We start from the raw sequence: 12,900 nt of genomic DNA, 5'->3' as shown, positions 1-12,900 counted from the left end.
GTACCACTGAGGTCGGACTCCCCAACCCAGCCAGGGATCCACTCCCGACCCTGGGAAGTGGCAAGGGTCCCCAGCTTCTCCCAGGGCCGTCAATGCTTGAAGCGGTACCAGTGGCTAAAGAGCAAAGCCGACCAGCTCTGCAAGCACCACACCAGGTGGCTGACTTGGCTAAGGCCCTGGCACCAAAGGGCAAGGCTATTGGAGTGCAGCCTCACAGAATGGCTGAGCACCCCTCGTCACCAGACCGCAGGTGCACGTCTCCGTCTCCGCAACCTTGGACCCTGGCACGGTATCCTAGCTCTCCAGCTAGAAGACCCAGGTCCCTGATGAGCTCCCTGCCTACTAGTTGCGGGATTTCCGAGCCGAGATGCCGTTCCCCGTACCGCCAGTATTGGCGAACTTCCAGCCACAGGTCACCTAGACTCCAGTCATCCTCCTCCAGGCGGTCTCCTAGACATCAGTCACCATCCTGGAGGGCCGCTCAGGATCACGGCACTGGTCCCTGTCACCCTGGTACCGCTCCTTTGGCAGGCATCACTACTTGCCTTCACCTTGCTGGTTGCTCACCAGAGTCAGCAGACAAAACCAGGCCTTGACACCTCTACTATAGTCACTGGAGGGACAGTGGTCCGGGTTGGACCCGGAGTTTTGCCCTTTGCCCCAAAAGGGAACTCTCCACCTACGCGGGAGATCAGCGCAGCACTGGCCACGGTGCCAATAAAGCAGCGACAGTGGCCCACCCAGTGGCTGTACTGGAGCTAATGGGGGGTGGTGCTGGTGATGCCGGATATGTATTCCCAGCCTTCCCTGGCTGCCTCGGAGAAGCCAGCCACGGCAACATCGGCGCCGTATTCAGAGCACGGTACCGAGTCAGATGCGGGAACAGCACACCAGACCCCGACACTTAGGGAGCCCTCCAGTGACAAGGAGGGGAGCCTGCTCTTCCTCAAGCAGTACAGTTCTCCTGGTTGTCCTTGGACGAGGCGGTGGCTGGGCTCTCCCACTCCAGCAGTCCCCTGGACAACTTTAAGGAGCACCAGGCCCTCCTTAAAAGGGTGGCTGAGAACCTAAGCCTGCAAATCAAGGAGATCACAGAGGAGGTTGACGACCTCTTCAATGTCATTTCGGCCACCACCCCTGCTCGGGTCACATTGCCTGTCCACCCAGGGGTGCTTAAGATTGCCAATTTGTTGTGGCAAACCCCCTCCTCTATTCCGCCAACCTCTAAAAGGATGGAAAAGAAATATTCCGACCCTGCAAAGGAATTTGAGTATATGTATACGCATCTCCTTGTGGCATCACTGGTCGTGTCCGCAGTGAACGAAAGGGACAAACTGCCAAGTTAGCAGCACGCCGAAGAACAAAGATGCCAAATGACTAGATTTGTTTGGCAGAAAAGTTTATTTGACTGCTTGTCTACAATTCCGGCTCTCTAATCACCAGGTCCTGCTTGGTAGATATAATTTCAATCTGTGGGACTCCCTGAATAAGTTTAAAGAGGCCCTCCTGCAGGATTGTGCCCAGGAGTTTGCTACTCTGGTGGATGAAGGCAAGTCGGTCACCAGGGGAGTCCTTCAACTCTCCTGGGACACTACTAACTTGGTGGCCAGGGGGTGGTCACATCTGTGGTTGCCATGAGATGCAGCTCTTGGCTGCAGTCCTCTGGGTTGTCCCAAGAGATGCAGGCCATGATCCAGGACCTCCCTTTCAAGGGTACGGGACTCTTCTCCGAGCTGACGGACCCATGGCTCCGTGACCTTAAAGATTCCCAAGCCACTCTCTGTTCCCTGGGCCTTCACATCCCTCAATGGTCCATGAAGCCTTTCTGTTCTTCTCCTGCTCCCCCTCTGCAGTCTAGGTCTTGGGGAACTCCCAGAGCCGGTTCCTACAGGAGGAATGACAAAGACCTTCGTCTTCCCGCCAAGCTGCACAACCTGACCCTCCCAGAAACCAGGGAGGCCAAAAGCAGCTGTTGTGAGGGTGCGCCCGAGGACAACGTCCCAGTCAAACTACTGGAACCATCCCTCTCTTTCCTCAACCGCCTCTGCCCTTTCCGGTCGGCCATGTTCCATATCACCTCAGACCATTGGGTGCTCGATACAGTCTCTTCGGGCTATATCCTATGGTTTACTGCCGAACACCCCTTCCACCCCCTTTCCCTGTCCCTCTTCAGGGACCCTTCTCATGTGCACCTCCTTGTTCAGGAGGTCAACAGCCTCCTGTGCTTGGGGGCAGTGGAGGAGGTCCCTCGGAACATGGAAGGAAGAGGGTTCTACTCCCGTTACTTCCTAATTTCAAAGGCAAAAGGGGTCCTCAGAGCCATTCTGATATCGGGGAGTCCAAATTTACCTGTACCTCGACGACTGGTTGATAAAGAGCCTGTGCCGCGATCAGGTGCGGAGGCATCTTGATCTGGTCTGTTCCACCTGTCACAATCTGGGGCTGATAATAAAGAGAAAAAGTCAACCTTGACCCAGTGCAATGCGTAGAATTCATCAGAGTGGCTCTCAGCTCCACTCAGGCCAGAGCCTTCCTCCCCGAGACTCAGTTCCAAACCATGGTGGACTTCATCTCGTGCATGTGAGTCCAGCCGCTCAACCTCCCTTCCCCATGCCTGAGATTGTTGGGTCACCTGGTGACATCTGGAGGTGATCAGCTCCATCTTCTGCAAGTAGGGAACTCCCCAGGTGGACCTGTTTGCATCTAGGCAGAACAGGAAATGCCACATCTTTTGGTCAGTAAGGGGCACGGACTCGGGATCCCTGTCAGACGCTTTTCTACTCCCATGGTCAGGGTATCTTGTGTACACCTTTCCTCCAGTGCTGTTGCTCCCCAGGGTCCTATGACGATCAAGCAGCACAGTGTAAAGGTGATCCTCATAGCACCGGCTTGGTCGCACCAGCACTGATACAGCAAGCTGCTGGACGTTTTGGAGGCGATTCTGTTCCAGCTGCTGCTCAGGCCAGACTTGCTGTCCTAAAACCACGGCAATCTTCTGCATCCAAGCCTGGCGCCGTTGCACCTGACAGCTTGGTTGCTACGTGGTTGAATGAGCAGGAGCAACAGTGCTCGGTCAATGTCGAACAGATCCTGTTGGGAAGTAGAAAGCCCTCTACCAGAGTGACCTACCTGGTCAAGTGGAAGCGGTTCACCTGTTGGATCTTGGATAAAGGCATCTGGCCCAAGCAAGCCTCGTTGCAGCTGATTTTAGACTACCTTCTGCGTCTCAAGCTCCAGGGCTTGTCCCTTTTATTGATCAAGGTCCACTTGGTGGCCATCTCGGCCTTCCATCCACCATTCGAGTGCAGGCTAGTTTTCGCCCAGGACATGATGGCCAGATTCCTCAAGGGCCTTGAGAGCCTCTACCCACATGTCAAGGACCCCATTCCTCAATGGGACTTGAACCTGGTGCTGTCACAGCTCCCGGGTCCTCCTTTCGAGCCTTTGGCTTCCTGTTCTCTCCTTCTTCTGTCCTGGAAGGTTGAGTTCCTGGTCATGGTGACTTCAGCCCGTAGAGTCTCTGCGATTTGGGTGCTCACCTTGGAACTGTTTTATACGGTCTTCTACAAGGACAAGGTCCATCTGAGACTGCACCTGGCTTTCCTGCCCAAGGTGGTCTCTCCGTTTCATTCAAACCAGGATATTTACTTACTGGTCTTCTTTCCAAAGCTGCAGAAGTTTAAGGAGGAAGAGTGTAGACTGCATGCCTTGGATGTTAGGAAGGCTCTAACCTTCTACATTGACCGGACCAAGCCATTCTGTAAGTTGATGCAATTTTTTCGTCGCAGTGGCTGACAGGATGAAAGGTCACCCTGTATCCACTCCGAAGAATTTCTTCTTGGATAACCGCCTGCATTCGCTTCTGCTATGATCAAACGAAGGTGCTGCCCTTGGCAATTGTCACAACCCACTAGACCAGGGCGCAGGCCTCTTCGGCAGCTTTTCTGGCCCAGATGCCTATCCAGGACATCTACAGCATGGCCACCTGGTCGTCCGTCCATATGTTCATGTCCCACTGCGCACTTACCCAGCAGGCCAGGGACGATGCTGGCTGTGGTAGGGCAGTACTGCAAGCTGCGAGACTGTGAACTCCAAGCCCACTTCCATTGATACTGCTTGTGAGTCACCTGGAATGGAATTGACATGAGCAAGCACTCGAAGAAAAAGCGGTTACCTACCTTTCGTAACTGTTCTTCGAGATGTGTTGTTCACGTCCATTCCATTACCCGCCCTTCTGCCCCTCTGTCGGAGTTGCCAGCAAGAAGGAACTGAGAGGGTGTAGGGTCGGCGGCGCCTAATATACCGATGCATGAGCATGGCACTGCAGGGAGCGCCACAGCCAACGCTACAGATACCGCTAAGGCAAAAATCTCTGACAACTGTGCACATGGGTGCGCGAACACCTAGAATGGAATGGACATGAGCAACACATCTCGAAGAGCAGCAGCTACGAAAGGTAGGTAACTGTTTTTTCAGATTTTCAACATTTCTTGGTACTAAGGTGCCTCAAACTGAATATTGTGGGGCAGATTTTCTCTGCATCATGATTCTGCTTGGCACATACAAGAGGTGAAAGTGGCAGGGAGCTACTTCTGGTTCCCTAATTCTTGGTGCCAGTCCTGGTCCTGGCATGACTTGAAAGGCATCTCTAATTTCCATCACTGACTTAAAGGTCCTTACTGGATCCTGTGCCCATGGAGTGTAGGTAGAGCAGAGCAGAGCTTCATTCCACTATACTCCCTGTGGTGTTGGGGGAAAATGTGACAGGCCCAGGTTTCAGTGCTGCCAAATCTAGTGATAAAGAGTTAGGGCTTTAAGAAAACCACTATATGAGTTCCGTGATTACATGAGAATCTCAGCTTTCATTAAAAAATAAAGGGAGTTATAGCTCTCATAGTTGCACAGCAAAGCTTGGACATGTGAACATCAGATGTTCAAAAGCCACAAGTCAAATAAAAAGAACCTCATGGTATTTTAATCAGAATTTTTAAGGCAGCCTTTTGATTTTCGGGGAGCTGACTAATGAAGTATGAATGGAGTTTATATGTATCCATACCTTTGTGTGTGTGTGGTTGTGTCTGAGTATCTGTGTTTATATAAGCATATTCATATGTATGTTTATGCTTGCGAATAAATTGCAGTATCCACTATTACTTTAGTCCTTCTTGGCATCACTTTTTTTCAGGTATCTACATCATCAGGAATCTTGCACTTTCCTCTCATTGCTGGCTTAAGTGTTTTGAACAAAGGCACAATAAAGCCCAATGCTTATCACTCTGACCAGTTTTGTCTCATTATTTCCTCATGTTTCTCCTGTCTGTTATATCTACCTGTTTTTTGTTGTCAGTCTTATTCTTATCTTATTCTTGCTACACTTAGGTTATAAGCTGTTTGGGGTAGAGATCATCTTTTTGTTCTATGTATGTACAGTGGGCTTTTAGGTGCTACCACGTGGCAGAATAATTAATAATAATATACAACACTATTGTACTTATATCTAATTTAGTTACACTAAAGTGTAAATAGTACACTCTAAATACCTATTGATTAAAATATTTTTGTAACCGAACAAAGATGAATATGGTTTAGAGGAAATGTATAATGTTATTGTTGGTCCTGAAGAAAACTGAAAAATGTTTGGCACAGATTTGGAAGTACACTCTATTGGTAGCCATAAAAAGTTGACTGTTAATGATAGAAATGAAAAATGTGTGTCCTTTACTAAGCAGTGATTGATTTTTCCAGCACAGCCATTCCATATGTGCTTCTGCAGTTATTATTCACATAATATTGCTACTGTAAACCAGTGAATATGCTTTATTGTCATAATAATCTCTTTGAAATCAATGTAAAAAAACTTTCTTTAGGTGTTCACTAACAAATCAACCATAAAACTGCTATTCCACGTGATTTTTTTTAAGAGGTCAGTGCTGAATTATTTAACATTTTTTATTATTTTAATGTAGATGCTATTTAATGTTGACTTCTCATAACAGACTGAATTACCACTACTCAGGTGTAGGATGAATGACAAAAATACCAGTATATAATTTGAGTAAATTTAAGTAGTTTGTATTCTTGTTGTTGCTTACTAGGATTTTTCTCTATTTAAGCCCTCAAAGAAATTATTTTTGCAAAACTGCACAAAATATGCTTAAAGTTACAGATTGTTGAGATGCAGGCTCCTTGGGGGAAATATACACACATTTTACAATTTTATTATTCTCTTGTGAACAGGTTGCTTTAAAAGATGGAAAAACTCAGTGTAAGAAGATGCATGTAATGCTGAACAGCCCTGTGGGAAGAATTGAAATATCTGGATGTGGAACAGGTGTACATGAAATACAACTTAAGGAAAATGCTCTGTCACAAAACAGGTACGTTTGTGTCCTGTTGATTTTGTGCATAAGTACATGGTGCTGAATACAGAATTCTCAGATTCAAACCACTGGTAAAGAAGTAACTATGCTTAATTATTTATATTAGCTGTATATTTGGAAATACAATAATTTCTATTTTAAAATCAAAATCAGCATTGAGTTACCCCAAAGGAATGGCAGCTCCAAGAAATTGATTTACTACTCCATCCATGTTTATCTCTGAATGTCTGTTCTACCTTTAATGCTATTTCAAGCGAATTCTAAAATTTTGAGCACTTGCTTAAATTATGTGGGCGGTTTCTACTCAGCCTTTATTACTATCTTTGGAGAAACAGTGAAACTTAAAAATTGAAAGGGCTTGTTTCTAGGGTTGCCAACTGCCCAGGACTAGCCTGGAGTCTCCAGGAATTAAAGATTAATCTTTAATTAAAGATTATGTCATACGAAAAAACCTCCAGGAATATGTCCAACCAAAATTGGCATCCCTACTTGTTTTGTAGAAGTAAAACATAAAAAAGTTGGAGAGAGACAGACACAGAGAGGGACCTCTTCACAGAGAGGGCCTGTATCCAGGAGGTAATAATGCTCACCTCTTCTATAGACTGCTGTTAGTATTTCTGCAGTTCATAGTCCTTATTACTGAATGAGGAATTATACCCTTATCTTATCCCCTTAGCAGTGCTGCCTCACAAAACAAATGTGCAAAATGTGCTTGTCTATGCTGCTGCTATAGTCACAGATTAGACCACTGTCCCATCTTGGACCGTGCTGCTATCTCAGAGCTAGGAATAGGACTCAGGAATCCCGATACCCAGCATTTTATTGCTGACTCACAAATAGGTGTGTAACCCAATGGCGAAGTGTATGTTGGGTCCCCTTCAAGGAGCTGGTACATATAAAAGATAACAGCCTACTACTACTACCAGTTACTCTTTTAGCTCAAATGGTAGAATTAGTATGTGACTCCATAAACTTTGTTGACCATCCATGTGGGGGGGAAATAGTATGTGGTCATATAACAAAGGATTGTATCATAATGCATATGCACAAAGAATTAGATTTGCACAGACAGTTTTAATTCTGGTATATTATGACTTTTGAGTGCTTGACTTGTTTTACGTGTTTGTAATAACTTTGACTGGGATCCAGAGCGGGTTCCTATGGCTATTGGAGTCACTTCCTGGATAAATCCAACACGGGACTAGAGAAGGTATGTCAGTACCCTGTGTCTTGCAGGGTGGGATCATTATTGCCGAGTAGTTCAGTCAGTTAACAAAGTTGCAGTCTTTACTTTCATCCACATGTGTGTGGTGTCTGTTTTCCTGAAGTGACTTGGTTTGGTTCACCTTTTTTCTCTTCCTAACTTCATTGTTTTATTTTTCACTGTATTTCTTTCAATTTTGAAATGCTCCTTTGATTTGTGTATGCCCCCCATTTTTGTGTTTTACTATTTTTATTATCCTTATACATTTTTACATTTGTGTAATATTAATATATAACTCATGTGTATGCACAATATATATACTAGTTTAAAATTGAAAACCAGAATACATTTTTATTTGTCTCTAATCCAAACACCACCCCCCCCCAAACATGTTTATCAATGTCAGTTGATGCTTGACAAAAATAACATCATCTCTGACCTGGCATTCTAAGCATTCCAGTTTTCTTGTTCACCTTAATATTGAATTTATGTGGAAGGCAAAGCAGACTGTAGACCATGAACTAGGCTATAAGATGTTACTTCAGAATAAGGCATCAAGACTATGAACCCAACCGTTGTAGAGTGTGTGTTATTTTTTTTAAAATGTTTCCACTTTAAATGGTGACTAACTTCTCCTGTGAGGATTTGGACGAGTCCTCCTCTGTTCTACTTTAAATGTATTTCCCTTTGTTCAGTCAGGACATTGCCCTACTAGTTGGGGAAGAATGATCTTGTGACTGAAAAAAACAGGGCTGGGAGTCAGAATATCTGGGTTCTCTTCCCAGCTCTCTGATTTCCTTTGTGATGTTGGACAAATCACTTCATCTCTATGGTTTAGATTTCTCACATATAAAATAAGGATTAAGAAAGCTTCCCTATCTCATAAGTGTTGTGAGGCTTTAGTAATTACTACTTTTACAAAGCACTTTGAGATTTTGATATTGAAAGAACTATATAAATTTTCTTTTGAACAGAGTGTTTAGCTCACATACTAGTGGCTCTGGTGGGCGAGAAATGGCAAGCAAAATTTCTTTCTTATGGTTACTTCCTCTGAAGAACCTCTTACTTTAAATAAAAAAAAAAAGTGGGGAGGCAGGGAAGGAGGAGGGATATATTTTCCTGACGGTGAAGTTCTAAAAATTTTAAAGCTGTCCTTAAATGCTTTTGCTGAAATGTAACATTTAATCTCCTGTACTCATTGATAGTGAATAGTTGTTAAAGTCTCTGGTCTCATTATTTTTGACAGAACAAAATAAAAACAAAACAACAGTGCCCAGTGTTTCTCTTAACTGGCTAATAAACACAATGGCACGAGCATTAGATGAAAAAAATACATAAGAAACATAAAAATTGATTTTAATGGACCCCTGTCAGAGAGAACCATAATGAACACAAGTGTGGTAATAAATATTGGTATTCTGCTTCACAGTCATTGAGATTTTTCATGCAGAGTTGCATGTTACAATCAATATAGATTTTAGCTTTTTTACAACAAAAATAAGTAAACCTTTGAAATATATATAAATACTTAGGACTTGCAGTCTGTCAAACCAATCTGGAAGCTTAGAAAATCTGTTAAGAATGCCTATGCAATGGCACAATTTGTATGTGGGGATCTTACTCTGTTTTACAGCTTGTAAAATGCTGTGCAATTAATCACCTGAGATTACAACCTATTCTGTGATGGCTCATAGTAAAATTTAAGGACAAAAACTAAAAGGTCGATTAAAAGAAGAAACAACAAAGTAAAGACTAGTTCTCAAATAAGTTTTTGCTAGAAGTCTGTCTGTAAGTGAAACAGAGCTAAATGTTAGATTTTTTTAAAGACTGAGTGTGTTGTGGATATACAAGGATCAGAGGTCATTACACACACTGTAAACAGTTTTTATTGTGGGAGAAGAGTCATTTTTATTTGAGTTTCTGTCTTCAAGTGCTTATCAGTTTTCAAAAATATTATGTTTGGCTGAAATTATTCTTGTTTACCTGAATGGTGACTTTAAAATATATTCAAACATGAAGATATTGTTTGTTTAGTAATATATTAGATACACTAACTCAAACAGTTTTGTCTTTTTTATTCTTCAAACTAAACGTGAAGTTACAGATTCTGTTGAATTCAGTGGAATAGCTCTGATATAAAATGTGTGTGTGTAATAAGAATTGTATCCAAAATCTTCTCTCAGGATGAGCAGTTTGACATGTCTATAGAAATTGGGTTTAGAAATAGCTAAATTTTTAGTGCTTGTGTAATGCTGTATTTTCAGCAAAAGTTTTAGCAATACTATGAGGTGCAGAGTTTTAAGTACACAGGACATGTAAATGTTTCTGGAACACTGTATGTTTATAATAAACACAATTAGGGGATTAATGAAGTTAGTTGAAATACATCTATTTCATATTTGTAAAATGGAACAAGATACATGTAGAATAAAGTCTGTTTTTTTTATTTAATAAAATGGTGCCTTTCTACCGCACCTACATATTTACAATTCACACATTTAGTTTAAAATAATGAATTTTCCTTCTGGATAAAAAAAGAAAGAGAACAAATATGATAAATATTTCTTTGTAGTAGTATCAGTTCGCTTGTTTGCCTGATTTCCTTTGTAATACTTATCAATTTTTATTTTAGTGTACTGACTTTTTTGTGTGATTCCTCTTTTGGCAGGGGTTGGGGAGGAGGGAAAGCCCCATTGAGTGAAATATGTGTTTAATTCTGTTCACTTGTGTCTTTAGGAAAAACTTGTTGCTGATTTGTTTTGGGTTTACTGGTATTTGGTTTTTATAAATCTGTCTTTAATAACCTGGTAAAACTGGGAAATTACTGTTTGTTTTTGTTTGCATTGTAAATCTGTGATGACTGTCAGTTTTGATATTTCTTACCTTCCTGTTCCTCAGCTGGAAAGGTAAATTTTCATTGTAGTTAATAGAGAGTTGCACTTGTGACGTCCTTTAACAATAACAAAACCTGTCCTCGTAATTCGCTATGCTAAATATTTACAGCAGAATGTATATTAGAATGAAGATGGGATAGACTTTCAGCTTAGTAGTCAGGATGGCAAAGAAGGAAGACAGTTTCCTGTTTCAGTAACATAGATTCTTAACGGAATTCCCTTGTTCGCTGCATGAAAATTGTTCAAGGGGCACCCAGTTACTAGACCATTTAACATGCAGTCCTGGTTATGTGGCCTGCAAATTTGTTAATGCAATGTCTTAAGGTTGCAGCTGTTGGATTTTAGTAAAATAAAGGAAAGCAATATAATATGCCTTGAAGTAAACTTATGGTGTGAAAAAGCTGCCAGTGTGTGATTGGAAAATATGGTTGTACATGCTGAGCCTTCTGAGTCATTAATAATGTGGCATTCATTACTATTCATTTATGATTGTGTATATAAACTGGAAAATAAAAAGCCTACAATCTGATTGGTTGAGTTGAGTTCCAGACTATACTAGCATTTTAATACACACCACAGGACAAACTCCTATAACCATAAAAATATGTTGTGCCATTTTTATTAATTTTTGGTATGTTTAAAAACACTGATACATTTTAACATGAAAAAAAATTAAAAAGTTAATTCAAGGTGTTAAATCTCATTTGCCTGTATTCACTATAGTACTACTTATTTTAGTAAGGTAGGCAGAATTTGGCCCAAGGTTTGTTGGGTTTTGTTGTTGTTGTTTTTCTGAATGGGATAGGAAGATGAGTGCTACAACACAAATAAATTCTCAGCTTCTTTACCGGTTGATTCATCACCATTAATTTCAAGGTGGCAAGCTTGGCTGTGGTTGTGGTGTGCAAGTACATATCACACTGTATGTTGACCTGCCTATTTTTTGCAAGCTTGTACCATTTTTTTCTAGATTATCTTCTCCTCAGGCTTTCCATAGGAAAAGAACATGGAAAGGATTGTATCCTGGAGTCCTGTTGCCTCAACAAGATAACATGGAGAAGGAGGGGAATTTCCCCCTCGTGTAACTATAGCAGTGAAGCTGTGGCAGCATGGGCAGTGGCCACTCGTACGTACTCAGGGTCTCGGGTGGGCAGAGCTAGCCCATAGCTCTATCTTAGATCAAAGTTAGCTTAGCTGTGTCTACACAAACTGCAGACACACATCCTGAATTTACTGTAGACATGCCTTCAGAGGTCTTGTGCCTTCACATCAGAGCCTCTGCATCAGATCTGGACCCGGTGCTCTATTTCCCCCACTGGCTGAGATTCTCTTTGGCCATGGCAGCCACTGGGACCCCCAGAGAGTCTGGGACTATGTCTTCTCAGGGGAATGTTCATGGGCCTGGAAAGGGGATGATGTGTGTTCTTGGTCCTGCCCCCAGCTAGCCCTCTCCACCTCTTTGTCAACATAGATGCCAGTCCCACAGAGAGGCTCTGCAGTGATTGGAGTAGAGAAATGATTCCATGATGGCATTTGAGTGTGCGAGTAGGAAGAGATCTGTGTATGTAAATTCCTCTCTGACTGTGGCTGTGGGTGAGGGGAGGAACAGTGTGTGCTGTCAGAATTCACACAAACCCTGAGCAGTCAGGGCAGAGGGACTGTACAAATTGCATGCACATGCCTCAGAACCAAAGCCAGGGCAGTGGTAGGTTTAATTTTAATACATTCAAAGTGGATACATTTATTAGCATCACATGGGAAAAGATGTGCACGTTTACTTTAGCACAATAGGAGTTAAAAAGTAAATTCCTTAATCTTGCTTGTAATAGAAGAACAAGGGGACATTCAGTAACATTGAAAGGCAGCAAATTCAAAACTAATAAAAGGAAATACTCTTTCACATAACACATAATTGGACTGTGGAACTCATTATCACAGGATCTTGCTGAGGCCAAGAGCTTAGCATGATTCAAAGGGGATTGTACTTTTTTTTATATGAATAACAAGAATATCCAGAGTGTTTAGTAAATACTTAAAAAAATAGATTTCAGAGTAGCAGCCGTGTTAGTCTGTATCCGCAAAAAAGAACAGGAGTACTTGTGGCACCTTAGAGACTAACAAATTTATTTGAGCATCTGAAGAAGTGGGCTGTAGCCCACGAAAGCTTATGCTCAAATAAATTTGTTAGTCTCTAAGGTGCCACAAATACTCCTGTTCTTTTTTTAAAAAAATAGAATGGATCTGAAACCTCATGATTCATGGTCTAACCAAGTATTTATCTACTGCTTGTTAAGAATATAATCTTCTGGGCACCAGATGATCCCACATCTGCCTACTCTGGGGCTTCTTGCTACTTATATTAGAGCCTCTTGTTTGCCACTGTTGCTGTTGGAAACAAAATAGTGGATTAGATAGACCATAT

General features: G+C 42.5%; 1 protein-coding gene across 1 annotated transcript in view; it reads left to right on the top strand.

The window, feature by feature from the left end:
* Positions 1–12,900, top strand: part of MGMT (O-6-methylguanine-DNA methyltransferase) — a 294,502-nt gene that overhangs the window by 57,256 nt on the left and 224,346 nt on the right. The window contains exon 3 of the mRNA XM_034776848.1: positions 6,238–6,377. Coding sequence (XP_034632739.1) covers positions 6,238–6,377 — 140 coding nt within the window. The remainder of the gene's footprint in view (positions 1–6,237; positions 6,378–12,900) is intronic.

This window comes from Trachemys scripta, chromosome 7 (assembly GCF_013100865.1).
Source record: "Trachemys scripta elegans isolate TJP31775 chromosome 7, CAS_Tse_1.0, whole genome shotgun sequence".
Classification (NCBI taxonomy): Eukaryota; Metazoa; Chordata; order Testudines; family Emydidae; genus Trachemys; species Trachemys scripta.
This window is presented reverse-complemented; position numbering and strand designations above follow the sequence as displayed.